Source organism: Pantherophis guttatus, chromosome 10 (genome assembly GCF_059756535.1).
Source record: "Pantherophis guttatus breed Tessera chromosome 10, ASM5975653v1, whole genome shotgun sequence".
NCBI classification, from domain to species: domain Eukaryota; kingdom Metazoa; phylum Chordata; class Lepidosauria; order Squamata; family Colubridae; genus Pantherophis; species Pantherophis guttatus.
In genome coordinates, this window is record NC_142072.1 from 10850878 (window position 1) to 10874552 (window position 23675).

At 40.2% G+C, this 23675-nt stretch overlaps 2 protein-coding genes and 1 long non-coding RNA gene across 3 annotated transcripts; 2 read left to right on the plus strand and 1 right to left on the minus strand.

Moving 5' to 3' along the window:
- Window positions 1-515: 515 nt before the first annotated feature.
- Window positions 516-2807, minus strand: ATP5IF1 (ATP synthase inhibitory factor subunit 1). The gene is made up of 3 exons (XM_034423612.3): window positions 2649-2807; window positions 2376-2488; window positions 516-768 (listed from the first exon to the last, which is right to left on the minus strand). Exons 1-3 carry the CDS (start codon window positions 2739-2741, stop codon window positions 627-629), a joined length of 348 nt encoding a protein of 115 aa, XP_034279503.1. The 5' UTR covers window positions 2742-2807; the 3' UTR covers window positions 516-626.
- A 153-nt stretch (window positions 2808-2960) lies between these two features.
- Window positions 2961-4564, plus strand: LOC148112404 (uncharacterized). The gene is made up of 2 exons (XR_015729497.1): window positions 2961-3428; window positions 3644-4564. It is a non-coding gene; the product is annotated as an uncharacterized LOC148112404 (long non-coding RNA).
- A 370-nt stretch (window positions 4565-4934) lies between these two features.
- DNAJC8 (DnaJ heat shock protein family (Hsp40) member C8) lies at window positions 4935-18415 on the plus strand. The gene is made up of 9 exons (XM_034423611.3): window positions 4935-5093; window positions 6929-7030; window positions 8159-8215; window positions 9302-9368; window positions 9559-9653; window positions 10838-10909; window positions 12176-12267; window positions 14722-14797; window positions 17628-18415. Exons 1-9 carry the CDS (start codon window positions 5025-5027, stop codon window positions 17748-17750), a joined length of 753 nt encoding a protein of 250 aa, XP_034279502.1. The 5' UTR covers window positions 4935-5024; the 3' UTR covers window positions 17751-18415.
- The last annotated feature ends 5260 nt before the right edge of the window (window positions 18416-23675 follow it).

The window sequence follows — 23675 nt, forward strand, 5'->3', positions numbered from 1 at the left end:
GAAAGATCACTTTGCTTCTAGAATTATACAGCCTTCAAGATGATAGTTAAATGTCACTCTTAAAATTTGGATTTGCTAACAAAAGATTGTTAAATATTTTTATCAGAACAGAATAGCCAAGAATATTTTTAAGTTTTACTTTGTACATGAACTAGACTAGTATAAAAAATCATTATATCAGATGGTTAAACTATCTGCCATTTTTGTTAGATTACATCATCATTCTCTAGTTCTCAAGGAAATTCCTAAAGAACTAGAAAAAAGTTTATGTAATTCTCCCCACCCACCCCAATCACTCAATTCCTTCAACTTGCTTTGGACAAGAACAATTATCTATTGTTGGGGAGAAGACACTAAGAATATACTTTTAAGCAATAGGAAAAAAACAGTGGCCCTTCTGAAACTTAGCTGGCAAATTTTTAATCATACATTTCTTCCTCTCAAAAATCGTGATTCAAGAAATACATATCCATAATTATTACGTAAGTACTAAATAATTTCTAGAGAAGACACTATGAAGATAGAGTGAATTGTTTATTTCACACTATGGTAGGAACCAAATCCTCAATATCCACAGGGACCATTTTCAAAACAAGGCCAGATACCACATCAATAATTGCAGCAACTTAATCATCATCTTTAAGATCCTTGATCTTGTACTTATGACGTTCAATTTCTTTCTGCAGACGCTCTATTTCTTTCTTATGGTGACTTATTTCCTCTTCATGATGTTTTCTTAGATGTGACAACTGTTCTCTCTCTTTCTCCCTGCAAAAATAATAGGATAAATAATATATATTATTGTCATTTATTCAAACCTCAGCTAAAATGTCATGAAAAATGGCAGAAATTGCCATTTCACATTTACTAATAACTATGTACCTCACAAGTTATCCCATTGCTAATCAACAAACACATTAATATAAAATTGGCCTGGCTCATTTAGAAAGGTAATAACTTGATTTAAGTGATTTGCTATTGAATATTCCACCTTTCCTTTTACAAACTCAAGGTTTATTTCCCCCATTCCTCATAATTTAGGCTTGCAAAGCATTTTGGTTCAAGTTTGCTGTTCAAAATTCCATGAAATATTCTGCTTTAAGTAAAATTGCTTTTTCAGCATATCAAGCATTCAGGGATTTAGCTGGGGGAAATTCTGGCCTGATGGACATGAAATGCAATAATTGGAGCATGAGACTACCTCCAAATCTATATAACACTAAATTTGTATGAGATACCAGCTATATTGCCCTCTGAATGAGCAAGGGAGAAACAAATGGGGGAAATATGTTCCCATTTAATAAAGTAGAATGAATAGTTAATAGTTACTTCTCTTTAGATCTTTCACTGTGTTCAGGTGTTTAAAGCAGTTCACATGCGTATTTTAGATTTTATCCTTAAAATAAATCCAAATAATACAAATAAATTGCTATCTTTCATATTACAGAAATGAGTATTGGGAATAAGATGCCTACAACTTTTTATAGCAGAAACCAGATTCAGAATTAGTGAGATTTATGAGTTTAGGTACCATAATTACAGGAATAATTGATTTTTTTCTCCCAAAAGATGAAGCCAGTCTATATATCTCCCAATCCTAATTTTATCACAATTCTGAGATAGGGTTGATTGGAAGATGTTTGGCTCCAAAATAAAGTCCAGTGTCCCCTTGAGATGAATTATCAGCTGGCTACCTGGACACATCCATATTTTCTTGGCAACAACATGGAATTAGTTTGCGTACTCTTTATTTACTGTTCCAGAGCTGATCTTTCTCAGTTCAGAGCCAAAGGAATATGGCTGTATCTGCATATTACCATTACTAAAGGAAGACCTAACTTGACTTTGGATCCAGCATCTTCCAACTTGCCTTGTGACTCATAATATTTATATAACAGATTCTTACGCAACATGAGAGGGGAAATGCAGTTGTGGAGAAAGGGATAGAGACCCAAGTTCAAATGTGCTATCACACCAGGGAGACCCGGGTTCAAATGTGCTATCAGCCACAGAAGCATCCCTGAGTCAGTTTGGGACACACACTTTCTCACCTTCCCCAACACAATCCTTTATCACTAAGGAAAATCAGAAGTGGAAATGCATTGCATACCATCTTGAATTTCTAAAGGAAAAGCAGGTCAGAAATTGAAAAGGTGTCAGTAAATCTTTTTTAAAAAAAGGGCACTAAAATACAGTATGGGTGAATCTGCAGAATAGCTAGATGAGGGTAAAATGGAAGCCCAACCATCGTTTCAGCCCGTATGGAACTAGAGTCTTATGTTCAACCCAGATCTGTTTTTCTTGTTCTGACGTGACATTCCACGCTAACTCGTGTCTAAGTTCGGTGTAATGTGTGAATCCAGGCATAACCATACTTGAAGTAGCGCTCCTCCGCAGCCGCTTCCCGTTTTCCAAACGCGCCGCCAGCTTCACGGATGGTTCCACCGCCACCCCCGCCTTTTCCAGCACCTTTGCCGAGCTCACCCAGCTCAGGAATGGGGGGAAAAAAGGAGGCCTACGTTAGACGCCTCCGCCTTCGCCTCCAGCGCCAATGCAGACCCGCCCGCCTCCCCTTCCCAGCGAAGACCTTCCACAGGGCCTGGCTGCCCCGGAGGCCCTGCAGCCGGACCACCGATGCCCGACGGTACCTGATCGGAGCCGGAGCTCCAGGCCCGCTGCTGCTGAGGTAAAGCCATCGCTCCCCGCAACCCAGACCTGAATATCGCACCGACAGCAGCCATCTCACTTCTGTCCTTGGAGGTGGATGGGTGGGTGTGTCTGGCTGCTGGAGGAAAAGGAGGGGCGAAGTGAAGCGCAGACCAATCGGAGGAGAAGAGGGAAAGAAAGAGTCCAATCAGAGCCACGCAGGAACTATAGAGGCCAGGTCGCTCACATTTTGAACTTCCGTCGTCCCAGGGAGCTGCTCTAGCGCAAGTTTGTCTATGGAGAGGCGTGACCTAAAAGGTTCCGCCCCCTATTCTTGGCTTCTCTGGGATAATTTTCTGACACTGACTGTAAAGATAGAAATATGTAACGTGTGGACTTAAACTTACTAATCAGTAGCTCTGAGTATTTTTTTTCCCCCTATTAGAGGATCTTAATCTTTCTTTGTTTTTGAATGATGAGATTGTTTTCAATCCTTGAAAAATAATAAAATTAGGCTTGGGCGGTCTGCTTGCAAGGGGTTGTCTTTCTGTTAGCAAGTCGATCTTGATTCGTTTTTGGGGTCCTGCGGTTTTTACCAAGCATTAAAGGAAAAACTGAAGCCCTGGCTGAGATACAATGCAACAGACTGAGCTACAAGTGCATCAAGCACTTTTTACCTTATTATGTGGCGAGAATCTGTATGGCTAGTTTATGGATCAGTGTTATGCATCTGGAAAATTGGGATAATCTGATCAAACAGCTGAATTAACTACAGTCAGTGGGTAAGCATATGGTGCAAAAAAAAAAAAAAAAACAAACCCAGCCCTGGAGGGATATTGATGACTGTATATTTATTTATTTATTTATTTATCATCTATCTATCTATCTATCTATCTATCTATCTATCAAATTTCTATACCGCCCTACTCCCGGAAGACTCATATCAAATGGTTTATCACAACTGTCTCATAATTTGCTTTTATTTTATTTTTTTCAGGGTTGTCTCTGTGCATAGAGTAAGTACACCGCACAAGCCGGCTGCATTATACCCCAGCCTGGAAGACTACAAGATTTAAGCCAGTTTTTTCAACAATCCACGCTGCTGAAGTGGGTTTTTTCCCCAATAAATAATGGGTCATCAGTCCATGTCAATATACACCTAGCATGGGTTTTCAGTAATATAACAGGAGCACTATACAGACTGCCGTTTTTTAAACTGCAAAATGCAGATTGAAAATATTGTGCGTGCAGTGGTGTTAACACAAGAACAGTTTTTTCCCCCAACCCCATTAATCAAATAATTCTCTCAACACTGTCAAACTATTCACTAAGTCTGCATTACTAGTACTATTAGTCTTCTCATCGTTCCTATCACCCATCTCCTCCCACTTATGACTGTATGACTGTAACTTTGTTGCTGGTATCCTTATGATTTATATTGATATTGTTTCCTGATTGCTTATTTGTACCCTATGACTATCATGAAGTGTTGTACCTTATGATTCTTAAAGGATGTATCTTGTCTTTTTATGTACTCCGAAAGAGTATGCACCAAAAACAAATTCCTTATGTCCAATCATACTTGGCCAATAAAGAATTCTATTCTATTCTATTAAATTTACCCCACCCCACAGGATTGTGCAGAACAGAGTTTCTCAACCACAGCATCTTTAAACTGTGTGTCTGCGGAGATTCCCCAATCATCCCAGGTCACGGTTGTCCCAGAGATGCTTTTTCAAAGGCAACTGGCCTTTTTTGTTTTTCCTTGAACTCCGAAACACGGTATTCCGGGAATTGGAGTCCACACAGCTCAAAGTTGAGGAGGTTTGGGAAACACCAGCGCGGAGGATAAAAGAAGAGACGGGAAATGACTAAGAGTCCTTGTGAGAAATATTTCATTTTTCCAAAAAAAAATAAAGCGATGAAAAATTTAAAAAGAAAACCCAGAAATGATTCCGTTGTGCCTAAAGCGAGCGGGAATAGAACTACAGGAAACATCTGTAGTAGGAAAAGTCTGTAGCCTGTAGAACTACAGCCTTCTGTCCCTGTCCTACTGTCCCCATTTATTCGTACTCATTTCCTGTATTAATATCCATGTTTATACTTATTCCCGTTATCTCGTACATGTGTGACAAAATAAATAAATAAATAAAATAAAATATAAAATAAAATAAAATAAAATAATAAAATAAAATAAAATAAATAAACAAACGACGTCGGGCCAAGAGGCATCCCAGCCTCGGCGCTCTGGCCCTTTAAGTGATCCCCCCCCCAACACCAAACGAAAAGGCAGACGTTGTGGGTCACGTGACGGTGGCCAGGCGGAGTCGGTCCCGATCAGGTGGAAAGGGCGCGCGGCGGGTCACGTGGTACCAAAAATGGCGGCTCCGGGCGAGCGAGAAGCGGAGGGTTCGGCTGAGGCGGCGTTTCTCACCTTCTACACGGAGGTATCGCGAGCCCGTCTCCGTCCCCGGAGCCCGAAGGGACGGCCTTGTCCTTCTGGCCCGCTTCGGCATTTCCCAGAAGGCTGGGGCTGTAGTGGGTTCCCTTTAGCTCGGGCTGGGCTTCTCCCTTCGGGTCGATTGCTTGTCTAGATGCCGGTTGTCTGCCGGTCCTTCCTTCCTTCCTTCCCCGCTCGGCTCTTCTTTTCCGGCCCCTTCGGATGGAGAGAAGCGTTGAGCTTGCTTGCACGCGGAGACGTGGTGGGGGTGAAGGAGCCTTTCAAGGCGCGGTCTTTTGCCGGGCCCGAACAAGCTGCCTTGTCCACCTTTCAGGGGTTTTGCCTTTTTAACAGTAACACAGTTGGAAGGGACCTTGGAGGTCATCTAGTCCAACCCTTCCTGCCCCTCGTCGCCATTCGTTAGCCTGACTGGGGCGGATGGAAGTTGTAGTCTGAAGGGCGCTGGGGGCCGATCCCTGCCGTGATTGCAGTTAGCGGGGAGCCTATTTTAATGGAAAATTAGGTAGAAAATGAGAAAGGGACAAGGGAGTCCCGTCACTTGAGTACTGTAGGTAGGGGAGGAACAGAGCACTGCTTGCCAGCCAGTTTTCTTATTTTACATCCAATTCTTTTCTTGGAGCCACAGGTTTAATTCTGATCCCTAATTCTTTCATTGCACGTAAGACAGGCATTCGATCGGAAATATATAAGTCACATATATGTGATGACACATTAACATTTGCCTCTGCAGTAGACACCTGTGGAAGTTCTGCTGTGTCCTGGGCACTTTGGCCCAAACCACTGTGGTCTGTAATGTTTTCAGTGGTTCCCAACTGCATAATACTTTCAGACTCTTTTCTTTCGTCCTGATTTTCCTGCTCCTTCACTTCTTCCTTTTCTGTTCTCTGCTGATCTATCACACATCTTTTTGTGTTGGTATTGGTTCCGTTTTTCTTTCAAATCAAATCTCAATTGATAGGTAGTAGAACTTTAGGATTATAATATCTTGTAATTTAGGCTTGTAATTTAATCACTCCATTGACTATTACAGCGACAGTAGTAAGGGAACAGTGTCCAGGTTGTTTGCTTTTGAGATAGCTTCCCATTCTGAAAAAATGCGGGATTTTCAAATCTTGGAAAGTGTGCATGGGGCTAAATTAAATCCACCTTTCTGTTACACTTTGCTCTATCTTCTTTGTGTTTCTTTGTATTAAACATTATATCAAGTTCAACGGGCATGGCCTCTAAGAGAACTTCAGAAGAGGAGAAAGTCCACAACTGTAATAACCAACATATTTTATCCTGTTGCATATATGATCATAACTGGGTTTGGAAACCAATAGATGGTAGCAAAGAGTTAGGTTATCTGCCCCTCTGCTGCCATCTAGTGATTCTCTGATATAGATAATGACATCCGTATTGAAATGTGAAATAAATTGAAAATAATATAATTGGACACTTATAATGCTATGTTATGTTTATTCAACAATTTAATTCAGTTGGGTTTATTCAGCATATTTAATTCATTGAGTCACTCTCAATGAAGTGTACATCATAGTCTTCCCAAACAGTGTCTTCCAAATGGGTTGAGCAATAGCTCCTATTATTCCCAACATTTTCCTATGCAGTTTTAGCTGTTTATGTCAATGTTGTGCCCTAATTTAGCTGACTTTAGCTCAGTTCGCAAGATATATTGTCACAATTAATTGAGGCTTTTTGGATTAACCAAATTATTAATATTTTTTGTATCCCACCTTATTACCCAACACATCTTCCGCCTCCTATTTTCCCCACAATTATCTGGTACAGTTCTGGTTATTAATGATGTGCTAATTTCTACAGGTAAAGCAAATTGAAAGGCGAGATTCTGTTTTAACTTCAAAAAATCAGATTGAAAGGCTCACTAGGCCTGGATCCTCCTATTTTAATCTGAATCCCTTTGAGGTATGTTTAAATTTTGTTGTCTTTATTCATTGTCCTATCACTGCAGGTTTTTTTGAATAGATCCAGTTACTTGAAAGAGATATGCAAACTAGCGTGGTCCATCCCTGGAACATTCTGGATATGTACCATTTGGTTTTGCACACAACTAATTATTTGCTTGTGTCATAACAGTCACGTGTGATAAACTTTTATATTGGTATGTTTTAGTTGCTTGCTGTCATAGTGGATCGTTTCTTTAAAATATTTGAGAAGCCGATAACATTTTCTTTTTGAACCTATGGTTTATTCGTTCTTTTATACCACAAATGGTATACTATCAAGAGCCTTGGTAGTACAGTGGTCTAAGGCACCCTGTTATTAAGCTGGTTATTAAGACTAGCTGCCTGCAATTACTGCAGGTTCGAATCTCGCCAAGGCTCAAGGTTGACTCAGCCTTCCATCCTTTCTAAGATAGGTAAATTGAGGACCCAGTTGTGGGGGCAATAAGCTGACTTTGTATAAATATACAAAAGGATGAAGGCTATTGCTGAGCACATTGTAAGCTGCCCTGAGTCTCCGGAGAAGGGCGGCATATAAATCAAAATTTAAAAAAAAAAATGGCACCACTCTTATTCCCCTTTAAAAATGAATCAGTGAACTAGCAAGAAGTAAACCTAGTTATTTAGGCATTCACTCTAGATATGAAGTATATTTTGCTGCAGAATAAGAATCCACACCACCCATTTAAATTCATACACTCTTACATTTGTGTCTTGCTGGTTCACCACACTTATTTTTCAGTTGCTAAGTCTGCTGGAAGGACACATGGAATTGTAAGAAGTGGCAGTATAAAATGATACTCTTCAAAGTGCCAAGAACCATGTTCTCCAGTCCTTTACCCTTTTTGCTAGTTTTCCATCTCATTTCAGCATTCGATAACCACTGAGCATGCCTAATTGTTGCTGAATAGCTTTTTGAGATTACTCCCTGAAGAATTTCCCTAATGAAGGATTTTGGCTTTCTACTTTCTTGATGATCTTAAAGTTTCTGGAGCATGGAGATAACTCGTTTCATGAATAGTGCTGTTTTGTGTGTTTTCTAAGCAGTATCTTTATAATTAAAAAAAAAATCACTTTTGGGCTTTTCCAGGTACTGCAATTGGATCCTGAAATCACTGATGAAGAAATAAAGAAAAGGTTCCGTCAGGTATGAGGCTTCTACAGTTTGCTAAACATGGAAGAGACCCTCTTGGCAGTTGTAGGGATTGATACATTTATTTGAGAACTGCAGCTCACTGTTTCATTGAACATATGCAGTATGCTAACTAAGTTTACAAAGTGCTTTGTAATGTTATATAAAAATGCATGTATTTGGAGTTCTCCCCAATTGCTCTTATTTGAGGGATTAAATTGTTTCATTACTTTAAAAGATCATTCAGTAGTCAATGCAGTATCACTAGGCAGAAGGTTAGGTAGATAAGCATCAAGCATATAATAAAAGAGGAAACCAAAGAATAATTCACCAGGTTATGACTTGGCAAAGAATTATGTTTGGTAACTATGTTGCAGAGTTTTTGTTTGTTTCTGTTGTATTTTTACTGTGTATTTTATAAAATTCCCAAAGTAGCAACCAATTGGAGCGGCCTATAAATAAATATTCAATTCAATTCAATCTTTATTATGGTCACAGACCAGCACAAAAAATAAATATGCAAACCCCCCCCCTCAACTTCTCATTCCATTTCCCAAACAGTTAGCAATATTGTTCTGATAGTTTTCTTGAGATATTTGTTTTTGTTGACAAAATTTCCTCCACAGCCATGCAATCTAGAAACTTGTGTCTGAATTTGAATATTTGTACTGAATTTGGATATTTTGAAATCAAAAATATGAGCACCTAAATACATTTTATAGGTTGGTGTTTTTATCACTGTGTTTTTATCATCTTAAAATGATTGCTACATTGCTAGAATCTAGCATTTATCACTTTAAAATGATTGCTAGATTGCTAGAATATTCATATTATACTATTGAATAAATCACACAGATGACCAAAACTTTTGTGCCCGTTTAAGAAATTAGCATAATGTCAGTATCTCTGAAAAATACTTGCTATGCTTTCCTAGCTATATAGCATTGAAGAAATTGGCACAATGAGACTGAGAATTTAGGGAGGTCTTGTCCCAGAAAGAAGTAGGTAACTAGCAATGTTTGTTTATTACAACTGCAAATAAGGGCTTGGTTTATGTGATTATTTCATATATTTTGATGTCTGTGTTCTTTAATTATACAGTTATCCATATTGGTCCATCCTGACAAAAACCAAGATGATCAGGAGAGAGCGCAAAAGGCTTTTGAAGGTACTTCCCTGTTTTTTCTGGGTTCAAGATTTCAGTATCCAATAGGTAATAGGCAATTTTGATGTTAGCATGTAAAGATAAATTACATGTTGCCTTTTTTGCTAGATCCCTAAAAACAAATATGTTTTCTCTAGTAGTATAGATTTTTCAAGTTGTATGAATGTGCTGATAGAAATGTTTTGTTTGTCAGCTGTTGACAAAGCATACAAGCTATTGCTAGACCAGGAGCAAAAGAAGAGAGCCTTGGACGTGATACAGGCTGGAAAGGAATACGTGGAGCACGTTGTAAGTATCGCACGTGGCAGCCAGCCTGTGATCCAGGGGGAGAGGTGTGATCTACTGCAGTTGGCATCTGTCTGCGTATTGCTTAGACTGAAAATTATATATGTTTAAATTATTCCACAGCTTACGTATATTTTATTGCACCACAACTTTGATGAAGATTAACTGTGATTAGAAAGAGAATTACACATTGTAAAGAATATGTTGTGAATGTTAATATCTGCTTCTAAACTTTCAGAATTCGGTGAATTTAGATTGGAAGACATCTGAAGGATTCATAAAGTAATTGGCCTAATAATATAAACTTATTCAAAGCTTTCTCTTAAAATTCTGCTAAGAAAGAAATGGAGCTGGGAATGTTGAAGAAAATAAATACATTTTCAGAGTTTTAATATATTTCACACAAACTATTAATCTTGGAAGTTGTTAAATGTTTATATATCTGTAGCTTCAGTTTGGCTTGCCTGCATCTTTTTGTTGGTGTTGTTTCCAGCAGGAAAGTGACATAGCAACACTGATCACTTTCTTGCTATTCACATGGAAGAAATAAAGCTACTGGTCTTCCAGTGCTGCCTTGTTTGCATCCCTTTTCCATTTGTGAAAAATGACAATTGATGTTACACTGAGGCAGATGTCTTCATTATCTTCCAAAGCCTTCAGTAACCCAAAGATGTCCTTATAGCTGGAGGAGTGATTAAAACAATAAACAAATGACACAAAACTTGATGCTTTTTTACTTCAGATTTTAAGTTGCATACTTATATCATATATACATGTAAGTATGAATATATATCAGGATGTCAAACTCTTGGCCCACAGGCCAGATGCGTCACGCGCTGGCCACGCCCACCCCTGGTTTAGGGAAGGGGGGAAGTTGCTATATGTCACGTGACAACAACGTGATGCCGCAAGTTTGACACCCTTGATATACATACACTTCTGGGTAGAATTAAGTTTCACCAAGAATCTCTTTTTCTTGTAATACTAGGAAATGATCATGGAATGTATTTATTTCTACAGGCATTCAGATCCTAGCAAGTAAATAGACTAGCAAAAATTATGCTTGTGAGAGTAGCAGTGATTTGACCAAGCCTTTTGCTGTTAGAATGAGCCAGCACAATACTGTACTATGACATTCTCACATGCTCTGCAGCTTCTATGTTCCTTATTTGTGAAATCTCTTTTAGGTAAAAGAGAAAAAGAAACAGTTAAAGAAAGATGGCAAGACAACCAATGTAGAAGAAGATGATCCACAAGTAGTAAGTTGACCAGTTCACCTTCCCAAGAATGAAATTCACCTAGTCCTAGACAATACCTTCCTTTATTTGGATCAATATCTGCACCACATTTTGAGGAGTTTTGGTTTGATTCCAGACCCATAAATATATCTGTTACTCCCCCTCTCTTGCATTCTTTGTATTATATTTGATTACACATTTAGTTATCAGTGCCAAACTAGAACATATTTGTATTCTTAATATTAACAATCCTGCAAATATTTATACAATATTTATGTAAGTTATTTTGCGATGTGCTAGTGATATAACGTCCCAAGCTTCTTGAATGAGAAGCGAAATGTCTTTAAGAAAAAACAAAAGTCCAGTTGCCTTTTGGAAAATGTTCTGCCCCAGCTACGGACCCCAAAGAACGCAGCACACACAAAGTCTGTACAAACCTTAGTTTACTAAATTAAATCAGTCTTTTTCAAATAAAGGCTGTTAATTAACTTTCTTAACAGCCTACAAGAATCCAAAGAATAAATAATCGTAATCTTACTATGGTTGGCAGAAAGCCCAGAAGCAATTTGCAGGAAAACTGATAAGAGAACTAAGATCAGGATGCGAAGGAGAGTGAACGAAGTTGTTCCCTGCAAATTGCCTCAGTCGTCGTCCTTAAATAGGCTAAGGGAGTGGCCAATTAGCCCCAAGCCTTACTCTCGAGGAGACCTCCTCCTGAGGAACTACTCCTGCCTTTTGGCAGCTCTGCGCCCCCATGCATCGAGAAGAGGCTCCTCCTCTTCTTCCTCTTCACTTATGGGAGCTTCTGGAGGTTCTGAAGGCCCTGGCTGAATCCCCACCTCTGGCACCACATCTTCTCCAGCCTCCTCATTGTCTGACTCGAGTGCCAGCTGCACAGGCTGCTGCCGCAGCGCCACACCAGCCTCCTCACTGTCGGAATCAGCTACTAACTGCACAGGCCACTGATGGGCCACAACAGAAAAGCATCTTTGGGACAACCATGTCCTGGATGACTGAGAATCTCCATAGACATTTAGTGACACAATGTCATAGTAATATCATAAGGGCATAGCTGTGGTGCTCTAGACTTACTCTAGCAGTTCCCAGTTGCTTCATGGTAGTTTGACTACATCTAGTATATAACTTCAAGCCCAGCTTCTGGATTAGTATTAGTTTATTGTGATGTGTTCCTGGAAACAGCTGGTCTTTTTAATTAGCCTCAGGATTAATGTTTTATTGAACTGTAGCTGAGCCGCAAGATTGGTGCTGAATCTCTGTTTCTTACAGTTCAAGCAGGCAGTGTACAAACAGACAATGAAACTCTTCGCAGAGCTTGAAATTAAAAGGAAAGAAAGGGAAGCAAAGGAAATGCACGAAAGGTAGGAAACAATGCTGGATTCTTGCGGCTTATATTGAAAACTTTGAGGTTAGACATTCTGGTGTACATAAAAAGGCTTGATTATCGACAGTGACAGAAGACCGCTTAAATGGAATTCTTTATCATAATGCTAAAACATAAACCTACACAGTGAAGTATCTGGGGAGGCAGTCTCTTACTTGTTCTGACCTAGGCTTCCTTAGAAATTAAACAGCACAGTAAACCTCTTTAATTCATACAGCTGTAAATTACTTTCATTTAAAGTCTGCAAGGCTTGATAAAACAGTCTTTCAGAGGAAGGTTATCAACACCCACCTATCTCACGTGGAATGCTGCCAAAGAGCTAATTACCAGACGCAGGGCAAGGCCAAACTTGGCACAGAGTCACAAACAGAATTTTCAAACCTTGAATCGGCCAGATGAACTAATTGCTTCCTGCAAAAGCTCACGTCCCATTCGCTTCTCTTTTATGTCTTATGGGAGGGGCCAATCCTCTCCAAGCCTTACTCCCAAGTTGACCCTGTTTCCTTAATTGTTCCTGTCTCCTAGCAGCTCTGCGCATGCGCACACTGGGAACAAGCTCACGCTTTTCTTCTGCCTCGCTGATGTCAGATTCTGGAGACTCCGGAGGCAGCAAAGAACTACCAGATGGCCTTGGCCCCCTCTCTGCCTCCAACTCAGAGCCATCGTCCGAGTCTTCCCCAGACTCCAGGACTGTCCCACATTCCTCTCCCACCTCCTCACTGTCCGAATCTGTTGTCAGCTCTGCTGGCTGCTGGCGGGCCACAACACTACTGAGGGCTTGGGGCTGGGAGGGAACAAGCTGTGAATGGCTTGGATTGGGGTCTACTGTCACTAAGCAATGTCACGTGACATTATACTTTACAACTGTATCACTTAGTGATGGAAAATTCTGGTCCCAATACCTTCGTAACCATGAGGTCTACTTATATTCACTTTCTAGAGCATGTGAGAAATGTTGTGACCCAGGCCCAAGTAAATAGTAGGAAAATCAGTCAGTGAAAAAACAAACTTTATTCGAACAGCTGAGAATTACTTCATTCCCAGTGTCGTTCAACTAAATTAAAGCAAATTCCTTGCAACACAAATTCCTCAGTCCTATCGCAAACCTTGATCCAATTAGGCAAACTGCCAAAGGCCTTTCTTGGCAAACGTTTAGAAGTCACAGATACAAAAATAAATACAAGACATAGACGAAGAAGAAGAAGACGAAGCTACCAACGTTGTTTTCTGGCAAAGCCCAAATGCCGTTGCTGGTCTGTTTTAAGCCTTATGGGAGGAGCCAGTCATCTCTTGGCCCTACTCCCGAGTTGTCCTCTTTGCTTGAGCTGCTCTTGCCTTCTGGCAGCTCTTCTCATGCGTGCATTAGGAACAGGCTCCTCCTGTTCCTCTGCCTCACTCCTATCAGTCTCTGGAGGCTCTGGAGTCCGCACCTCACTCCCCAATGGCCCTGGCCCCATCTCTGCCTCTGACGCAGAGCCCTCATCCGGGCCTTCCCCAGCCTCCAGGACTGGCCCATGTTCTTCCTCAGCCTCATCGCCGACTCCGCTGCCAGCTCACAACAAGAAATTCTTCTAGGTCAAACTTGAAACTGCCAGAATCAAGCCACCGTCCTAGCTTCATAGCAAGCAGTGAGATCAAATAGCTACAAAGTCCCAGATAAACAAAGTGACCATTTACATTACAGTAAGAATAAATATAGCACAATGTTGCCAGCTCACTTGTGTAACACAAAGATTGTGATCATTTATTGCTGATACATTGTGAGTGAGAAATGTAGTTGTATAGATTCTCTCTCGGGCAGGTTTGTGTATAGTATTGTGCCTTTTGCGTGTCGTAAGATGTTTGGTAATACGCTTTACAGATTTCCTTCCTTTATTGTGGGCAAATTCTGTCTTAAGGGATTTATTGAGGCTTAAGGCAACCTAAGGCTATTTCATTTGTGTTATGCAAGTTCCTTTAAAGAGTAGAAACTTTCTTTAGAACCCACTGACCAAGGGCTTGGAAATGTAAATTGAATTGTGGTCTCCTCTATTTTTAAGCCATAGCTGTATGTTGAAAAATATAGTAATAACAGCTGAGGGAGGGATGAATAGGAGAAAAATACTTTTGTTAAATGTGTTCACATTGCAGTATCTAAATATCGGCTCCAGGGGGTGATCTGTGTCTTTAGCCCTGGGAGGAGAGAATTCTTAGTTTCAGTTCACAAAACCCTGGTTTTATGCTCTTCTTAAATTCGTAGTTCATCCTGTCTTCTTTGGCCAAAACCAACCAGGGAAGCCCAAAAAGCCATTATCTGTCAGCTAACATGACAGTTGTAATTTAAAACATGGGCACCATATTAGGGGACACTAGATTAAATTGACTTGTGATCTCTTCTGCTCCGTCCAACAAACATAATGCTAACTTTTCCTCCCTGGGCTTTTTGTTCTAGAAAAAGACAGAGAGAAGAGGAAATAGAGGCCCAGGAGAAAGCCAAGCGTGAAAGAGAGTGGCAGAAAAATTTTGAGGTAACTACAGCTGTGCCTCCTTTGGGGTTCAAATTGGAGTTTCAGCAGTCTAATTTTAAAACATATAGAGTGGTACCTCAGTCTCCATCGGGAACCATGTGACCTGCTATTTTGGCTGGAAGAAATAGCGAGTCACGAGGCAGCTGACATCAGCAGGTTCTTCCTTGCCCATCAACTACCGGGAGAAAGACAAACGCCGGGACAAGATTTCGGCTTCAAAATGCATTGAATACCAAATTCAACAAGTTTTGAAGCAATCGAGGGCCGAGCAATGACTGCGTTTTGTAATAAGTGTCACACTTTGCCTGAGTAAAATGGGCTTAGGTGATTGAGGTTCCCAAAACTTGGGGATCATTATGCATATTTTCAGTTATGATCGTGCATTGCCAGCTCACATCGGGAAGTGGGGATTGCTCATCTTTTGCACAGTCAGTCAGCCACAAACATCCTGATTGCAAAAGCCAGTCTGGTAAGGAGTTGCCTTATACAGAGATGTGTGGCATAAAAATGTAACGAATAAAAATAAAGATAAAAGAAAAGTGATAGGTCCAGGAATTTAATGCAAAGCAGAAGCAGGTCCTGAATTACATGGCAATTTTCTTTCATAAGTTGGTAAGGTTGAGAAAACCCGGCCATAAGTGCAGTGGTAGCATCTGAAGCAGAAATGCCAAAGCACTTACCGTATTTTTCTGACTATAAGATGCACCTAAATTTAGAAGAGGAAAACACAACAAAAACTTTTTGGCCTACCTTTTTTCAGGCCTTTTCCAGTCTTTTTTTGGCCTGTTTCTAGGCCTTTTTTTTTTTTTTTTTTTTTTTGGCCCGTTTTCAAGGCTTTTTTCAGCCCGTTTTTTTCCGAAAAAATGGGCCAAAACCCCGAAAACGGGCCAAAAAACAGGCCAAAAAAACAGGCCAAAAAAGCCCCCAAAACAGGGCATGCGGAGGCAAAAAAAATGACTGGTGGATGGGCAGGGCTTCAGCAATATTTGGTCTATAAGACGCACAGACATTTTCATCCCCTTTTGGAAGACAAAAAAGTGCATCTTATAGTCTGAAAAATATGGTACTTTGACTCAGCATGGATGCTCTTGGTAATACTAACTGGCAATTTTTGCAGCAGCAGCAGTGGCAGTGGGAAATGTCAGGTTAGTTTTTAATGGAAGAATCTTAACAGGAGCTTCTGCAGCTATCCAGCTATCTCCAGCTCACATTGAACATTTTAAACAAAGTGCTGGAGGTCTAATGTATCCTTAACCTTGTGGAAAAGGTTAAGAAAATTGGTTGTCAGGCCTGGTATGTAAAGAGAAGGCTTATAGACTAATGCTACTCAGTTGTTATTTCAGGAGAAAGTTAACTGAGACGGATGGAGTGATTTTAAACAGATGTGGAGAAAATGGGCAGAGTATTAATTGTCTCAGGGACTTGTCCATTTTGAGACAAGAGGTCAAAAGTAGTAATTTTGTTCTGGGGATATAGGAATTTTCTTGTTACTTGTTACTAAGGTAGACAAAAACATCTCTTCACTCTCTAATATTATTTTGTGGTTCACAAGGAGTACAAGTAGTCCTCGACTTACAACTATTCATTTAGTGACCGAAGTTTACAACAGCACTGAAAAAAAAATGACGCATGACCGTTTTTCACACTTGTGAACGTCGCAGCATCCCCATGGTCATGTGATCAAAATTTGGGTGCTTGGCAACTGGTTCATATTTTTGAAGATTGCAGTGTCCTAGAGTCTTGTGATCCTCTTTTGCGACCTCCTGACAAGCAAAGTCGGTGGGGAAGCCACTTAACAACCATGTTACTAACTTAACAACTGCAGTGATTTGCTGAATAACTATGGCAAGAAAGGTTGCAAAATGGGGCAAAACTGACTTAACAACAGCCTCACTTAGCAACAGAAATTTTGGGCTTAATTGTGGTTGCAAGTCGAGGACTACCAGTACTTTTGAACCAGAGAAAGGATACATGACACTAAAACACAGATTTGTTTTGGGTTACAGTCCCTCTAAATATATGCGAGTAGATATGTGATTGGGAGTAAAGGTATTTAATTGGAGAAGAAAACTTGTGCCTGTCTAATGATATAAAGGTAAAGGTAAAGTTCCCCTCGCACATATGTGCTAGTCGTTCCCGACTCTAGGGGGCAGTGCTCATCTCTGTTTCAAAGCTGAAGAGCCAGCGCTGTCCGAAGACGTCTCCGTGGTCATGTGGCCGGCATGACTAAACGCCAAAGGCGCAGGGAACGCTGTTACCTTCCCACCAAAGTGGTCCCTATTTTCCTACTTGCATTTTTTATGTGCTTTCGAACTGCTAGGTTGGCAGAAGCTGGGACAAGTAATGGGAGCTCACCCCCATTACGTGGCATTAAGGATTCGAACCACTGACCTGCCGACCTTTCGATCTACAAAGCTCAGGGTCTTAGCCACTGAGCCACAGTGTCCCCTTGTAGTGATATAGGAGAGGCAATTAGACTAACTACGTATAATGGGGCAGGATTACAAAGATAAAAGTGTTTTCAAAGAATAAAGAGGCACCATGAAAATAATTTCTCTCTAGAGAATTACTTCGTGTTGCTTTCACAGAGCTCTGCTTATCTCCCAATAGTTTATCAACTTTCCTTGGCCGCCTGAATTTTTATGGCTGAACTGACAGTTTCCCTGGGGAAGCAGAGTTGGTTTAGGTGCTTTTAATTTGAACTCCTTCCCCCTCCTCCCACCACATTCTTCTTGCAGAGACATTTTCTGTTAGGATATCGACAGGAAGTAATAGCTGTGCTCTCATTGTTGCTCTTGACTGTCTTCCTGCTTATCATCTTCGTATCCAGGAGAGTCGGGATGGACGAGTGGACAGCTGGAGGAACTTTCAGGCAAACACAAAAGGGAAGAAAGAGAAGAAAAATAGGACCTTTTTGAGACCACCCAAAGTGAAGATGGAGCAGCGTGAATGAGTTGGCTATTCTAGGCTCCTGTGGACACTTGTGTATTACCATGTTTAAGTCTCTCCTTGCTTTTCCAGTAGAATCTTTGTTTTCAGTACGATTGATTGAAGATCAGAATATTCTAACCTCTGCTTGATTCCCTGAGGTTCGTGGTTGAATTTCCAGTCCAAACCTCCCACTGCTTTTAGAATCCTTGGCTAACTTAGAAAGAGATGCCGCCATCACACGTACTTGTAATCCCCGTAATTTAATGTTCTGTATTTCAAGGGTATTGCTGTTCAAATTGCAACCAGGCCTGTTAGTTTGTGGGAGCATCCGTTCAGTATCTCCCTAAGGCAAATACTGAAGCTGGGCCTGGTGTCTCTTCCTGCTCACCTCATCCAGCAGACCATTTTTTCATCTCTTTCTCCACTTGCTAGTGGTGAAGTCTGGAACCTAGAACTGAGTTGCCTAGTTAAGCTTCACGAGAGGTCCTCGAAGTCAGCTGCATGGAGCTGATGTTTTCCCCCCAGCTCTAATTTCCAACTGTGATCCAGGATTGCAACTTGGTGAGCAGATAGCCTGATTACTAGAAACCCCCCCCCCGCCCTCTGTAAATAAAGTAATGAATATCTTGCATTGTATATGCAGTTAGTGGCAATGTTCTCTATGTAAAATAAATTTTTACCCAAAAATTTTTTCATGACGGTGGCTCAATTATTCAAAAAACTTGGCAGTCCATCTTTCTGGTTGAAAGAAGCGTGTTTCCTCTGTATCTCAGCATGCCGTGTTTTGTTTATTCTTGTCAGAAGCATCACAGTTAAAATAAGGCATACTATATGACATAAAATATAAAATACAAGATTGAAATATATAAAAATAAAATCCAGAAACTAGCAACATTGTGTTGCTGTGCTATGTTAATTATTAATTATGTAGGTTAATATCATTTGTATAGCTTTAACTGCATCACATACCAACTACCGGTATAAATAAGTCTTTTAGTCTTTGATCTATCATCACAACACAGCAAATTAAGAATAATACATATTTGTTGATTGATACCCATTTTGGCATACATGGCTTCTGTGATGGCCTCACAGTGAACCTTTCCCGGGGGTGCCACCTGTTTTAACCTTGTAAAATAAAACCAGGGCAAACCAAGCTTTCCTTATTCTGAATAAATCCTCAATCTCAGATAGGCAGCAAGACTGATCTTTTGGCCACGCTAGCCTCCCATTGTGTCCAGAAGCTGGAATAGAATTAGGACGAAGTTCCTATCTGAGTCTGGATGTCACAAAAAACAAGGTTTATAAGGTTTTATAAAATAAAGACACAAACTATGACCTTAATTACAGTTTGATCTATGGTCTACTCTGTGATATTCCCACTACAAGAACACGATTTGTTCAGGCAACACAAAGACGCTTAATTCTCAAATGCTTATTCTAAAAATTGCTGTTCTGATGAGGATATACTGATTGAATATTGATGCTTTTCAGGATGAAAACAACGTTTGCTGGAATTCTAGTTTGTATCACACTTCAAGCTCTCAATACTAAGGCAAATGTCGAGAGTCGCCATCAGACCAACAATAGAATGCTAAAGCATATCTAAAAATAGCTGCCAAGTATTTATGGGCTGATCATGCTTTCTTGGAATACCACAGATCTCTTGGCCACTAACCAACATGCCACAAGAGAGCCGCCTTTTGCAAGCATCTGAAGTATCTAGAAGAGGCTGGAAGTTACATATGATTCACCCATTACCATTTGGTAGACTTGGGGGATTTTCATTTTCTGCTAATACGACAAGGGACATAATGTGGCTATATAAGATTTCAGAGCAAGATAATGAGCTGTCTGCCAATCTGGAGGAAGGAGTAGGAGGAATCCGTCTGCACCCTTATTTTACATGGCAACTAGAAAAGTGAGTTTGCACAACACCCTGAGCCACAAACCACCAAGTCACATTTTAGCCAGCATTTTGTGCAGTCCAATGCCTATAGTTCAGTGTGTCATAATAACACAGCTAAGGATGTTGCTGTTTTTCCACACTGCTCTATCTAGGATAAATCAGATTTCAATGGGGAAGGGAACCCAGGTTGCCATCAATAGGTTTGCCAGTTCTGCTTAGCTGTCCACCCGATTTGAATGGATTCCGAGTCATCAGCTTATGCTGTGGCTTGGTTAATTCTGACTGACTAAATCACAACTGACTGTGTTTTGCACAACATGCTAAGCCACAATGTTCTAAGACTCACCACTGTAATTTTCAAACCGCATGGCTTTCTGAGAAGTTATAACTCAAGCTTCCCTTTTTTTTCTAGTCTTAAAAGAAGGCTTTCCTGTCCAACTCCTGATTTCTCTGTCCGCAGCCTCTGCACCATTTTGTCTTTTTAATGTAATGTTATTTATAAAGGGGTTGGTGGAACTTTTCTTTTACAACATCACTTGACAGCTTGCAAAAAGACACACGGACAAAACTTTGTTTTTTTTATAAGTCTGAAGAAATTCTGCTGTCACTATGGGGAAATAGAACTCTTGTTTTTCTACTGACAATAAAGTCAGGAATAGTTTAGCCTTTTGAGGATTTCTTCATATGATCTCAAATCAGTCTTAACAAGGTGATGCATTCAACATACCTTATTATGTATCAAAGGGTAGGTAAAGGGGATCTTTTCTGGATTGCTCCAAAGTGCAATCTAAAATCTATAACCACTGAATTGCTCTGATCTTTTCCAACCTACTCCTTATTGAAAATACCTGTTTTCCATTTTTTAAGTGCCATTTTCCTTGTGCAGCCATATCAGAATTCAGTTGGTACTTTTGAAAAAGACGTTACATCAACTGATTCGGCAGGTAGCTGCAAAACTTGAGATTGTAGGTAATATTTAGATCTCCCTGGAGCCTTAAAATGCACTTTTTTTTTGCCTTTCCAGCAGCAACACACCATTAATACAAGAACTTGTGACTAAACCATCTTCTTCCCAAGTGGGAAAAGGGCACTACAGAATCTAGTTTCCTTTGGTAGAAAAAGGATCAGGAAGTATAAATAGAGATAAAGAGAATTTTGTTCAAGGCAGAGAATCCCAGTTTTCCCAGCTTCAGCAGTCAACTTGCTTGTTTCCCTTCTGCTCTCCAATTAACCAAATATCCCCAAAACCAGGAAAACGATTGCTTTTGCATAATGCATTTGCATTATGTCTGGGTTTTGGATTCCCATATGGCATGAACCTAGCCACCGTGATCTCTAAACCATGATATATAAGATAGCATAGTTTCTGAAAAAGCCAGTGTATTTGTTCAGGACTGGAAGCAGGAATATCTAAACTCTAGCCCTCTCTTAAGCATGGAAACTCACTGGATGACTTTGGGCAAATCACTCTTGGCCCTAAACTGGGAGATCAAAAAATATCTCCCTACTAACCATACTGGGCCAATGTGATAGATTATGATCCATAACCTTCAGTTTAGAGGACTTCATTCTGCAATGGATTCAGAGATGGGTTTCAGCAGGTCCTGACCAGTTCTGGAGAACCGGTTGTGGAAATTTTGAGTAGTTCGGAGAACTGGTAAATATCACCTCTGACTGGCCCCGCCCATATCTATCCTCTGCCTCCCGAGTCCCAGATGATTGGGAAGAAATGGGGATTTTGCAGTAACCTTCCCCTGGAGTGGGGTGGGAATGGAGATTTTACAGTATCCTTCCCTGCCACACCCACCACGCCACACCCGCAGAACCGGTGGTAAACATTTTTGAAACCCACCACTGAGTGGATTGATTTGTGCTGATAATTCCTGTCCAAATTTAAGTTTATTCTATAATTGAAAACATGTTTAAGTAACTCAACACATTATTGAGATAGTTCCAATAATCAGGAAACTACTGTATATGCAGTATGTTTAGCTACTATTAAGGAAATAACCATTGGTTTCCCTTTCAACCAGCAATTTCTCTAGCAAAAGAAAGCTGAGACAGACAGCCTGTTTCCAAATTCAGAATGAACGTATAATTTGATGACAGCATAATAAACTGTGGATTGAGGTGGCATAATAAACTGGTTTAGCTTAAGCCATAAAAATAATAATTTACAAAGCAGGAAGGTTTGGATGGCAGCAACACCAGCCAGAAGCTGAAGATTCTGGCATCCAGCCCAGTATTTCTCCCTCTCAAGTGATACAGATGGAATGTTCTCAAGAGCTCCCAAGCCTTAACCAGGAACTTATTAAAGTTTATTTGTTTAGAACTCACAACCTGGAAACTCACTCTTTAATTCAACTGAATATAACTGGGATGCTTAGTGAGCAACTCACAATCATTTCTTCATTTGTAGCACGAGCACAATCTTATAAATTGTCTTAGGTGTTCTTTTAATGGCGGTGGGCCATTAATCCTTTAAGGCGAATAGCACATTCACGGGCAACTATGGAGAGGAGGGTGAAGGGGAACTAAATAATGACACATGTAATGAAGACATCACTTCAGTGCTGCTACATGTAATTGCAATCCTGAGTGATTTTGTCATTTTGCCCTCGTTTGCCATGCATATTGCCAGACACTGAAGCTCTGATTCAAAACCAGATTGAACATGTCATCACATATAGAGAGGCAGGGCAGACATTCCCTATTAGAAGTCTGCCTCCACTAAATTTTGAGCCTTTCCCCAAAGAGCATGAAAACTGACATCCCTCAGGACCTGCAGCCAGGGAAACTTAAAATTTTATAGATGGGAGGAAGACAAACTGAAGGACCATTAAATCCTATGACAGTCTCTGAATGAACTAAGGACCAAAACTGTTAGAAGCCAAAGGAAGGAATACAAAGTCAGTTTGTATGATCAGGGTCAAAATAAGACATATAAAATTCTAGAAACTCTTTACGGACTTTTAGTTGATAATCTGGACACTGGACAGAAACATTAATCTTTCATCAATTTGTGAATGAATAAGGGAAAGGCTATGGGAAGAAATGATACATGTATATAAATTTTAGAGGGTGGATAAATATTAAGATTGTTTGTACTTGTGATGAAGATCAGAAGTCATTGTTTAAATATTTTTTCCTATTTCCTTCTTTCTTTTCCTTTTTTTCTTTGCACTGTACAGTTCCTTTTTTTCTATTCTTTTCGCTCTTTCTGATTTCAATTTGTGTTATATTTTATTATTGTTAAAATCCTTAATAAAAGTCCTTAATAAAACTTTTTAAAAAGGTTTCCCAGAGGATCATGGCTGAAGATATCTGTTTTGCCCAACTAGTTTTAGTACGTTTAGTACGTTAGGTCTGTTTTCTTGCCCATCACTTAATTGTAGATGAAGTCAGTCATATTACAGAGCTGGTATTTATCGATAGCTTTTCTAGGCACTTGAAGATATACTGATGGACTTGCAAGTGGAGGTTTTGAACATTTTGAGAACCAGCTTCTCTCTTTTTTTTTTTTAAAGCACCAATTGCTCTGTCCAAAGGCATTGTGCAATTCCCTGTGACCCGGATCACATGTGAATAACACCAGCAACATAACGAAGTTGCAGCTCTCCCTGCTCCCCATCTTCTGGACAACTTCTGCAATCTACATATGGCGTACTTGGTTATAGAATAAGAATTTCAACAAAAAGAGGAGTGCTAAAAGTCATGTGCATTGGCACATAATGATTTGAAATGGATATTGTTGATTTCCGTGGATTGCTTTGCTGAAGCAGCAGAACTAGATTCGGGGGTGGGGGGGCCCTCCTGGTCAGAATAAACCAGACTGCTCTTCCGCAGTGTTATAATGATGCAGATAATTCTGCTTCTCTCCCCAAAACCCAAAGAGAGAGATCTTTGGGCCTATCTGGAAGGTCACAGCTTCTCCATCCATGCTATTTAAAAAAGGCCCTTTTTCAGAACTGTAAAGCTGGCAAATCCTAATACTCAGAGGATCACATTGCTTATTCCATGGAATTGCTTATTCCTGTT

What these genes read in the sequence shown, in the direction of transcription:
- ATP5IF1 (XM_034423612.3), bottom strand. Translation starts at nt 2,741, where the DNA reads ATGGCTGCTGTCGGTGCGATATTCAGGTCTGGGTTGCGGGGAGCGATG. An exon ending in GGAGCTCCGGCTCCGATCAG is followed by an intron (nt 2,489 to 2,648) that starts GTACCGTCGGGC and finishes CCCATTCCTGAG; the next exon opens with CTGGGTGAGCTCGGCAAAGG. An exon ending in GCGGAGGAGCGCTACTTCAA is followed by an intron (nt 769 to 2,375) that starts GTATGGTTATGC and finishes TTATTTTTGCAG; the next exon opens with GGAGAAAGAGAGAGAACAGT.
- DNAJC8 (XM_034423611.3), top strand. Translation starts at nt 5,025, where the DNA reads ATGGCGGCTCCGGGCGAGCGAGAAGCGGAGGGTTCGGCTGAGGCGGCG. An exon ending in TTAATCTGAATCCCTTTGAG is followed by an intron (nt 7,031 to 8,158) that starts GTATGTTTAAAT and finishes GGGCTTTTCCAG; the next exon opens with GTACTGCAATTGGATCCTGA. An exon ending in AGTGGCAGAAAAATTTTGAG is followed by an intron (nt 14,798 to 17,627) that starts GTAACTACAGCT and finishes CTTCGTATCCAG; the next exon opens with GAGAGTCGGGATGGACGAGT.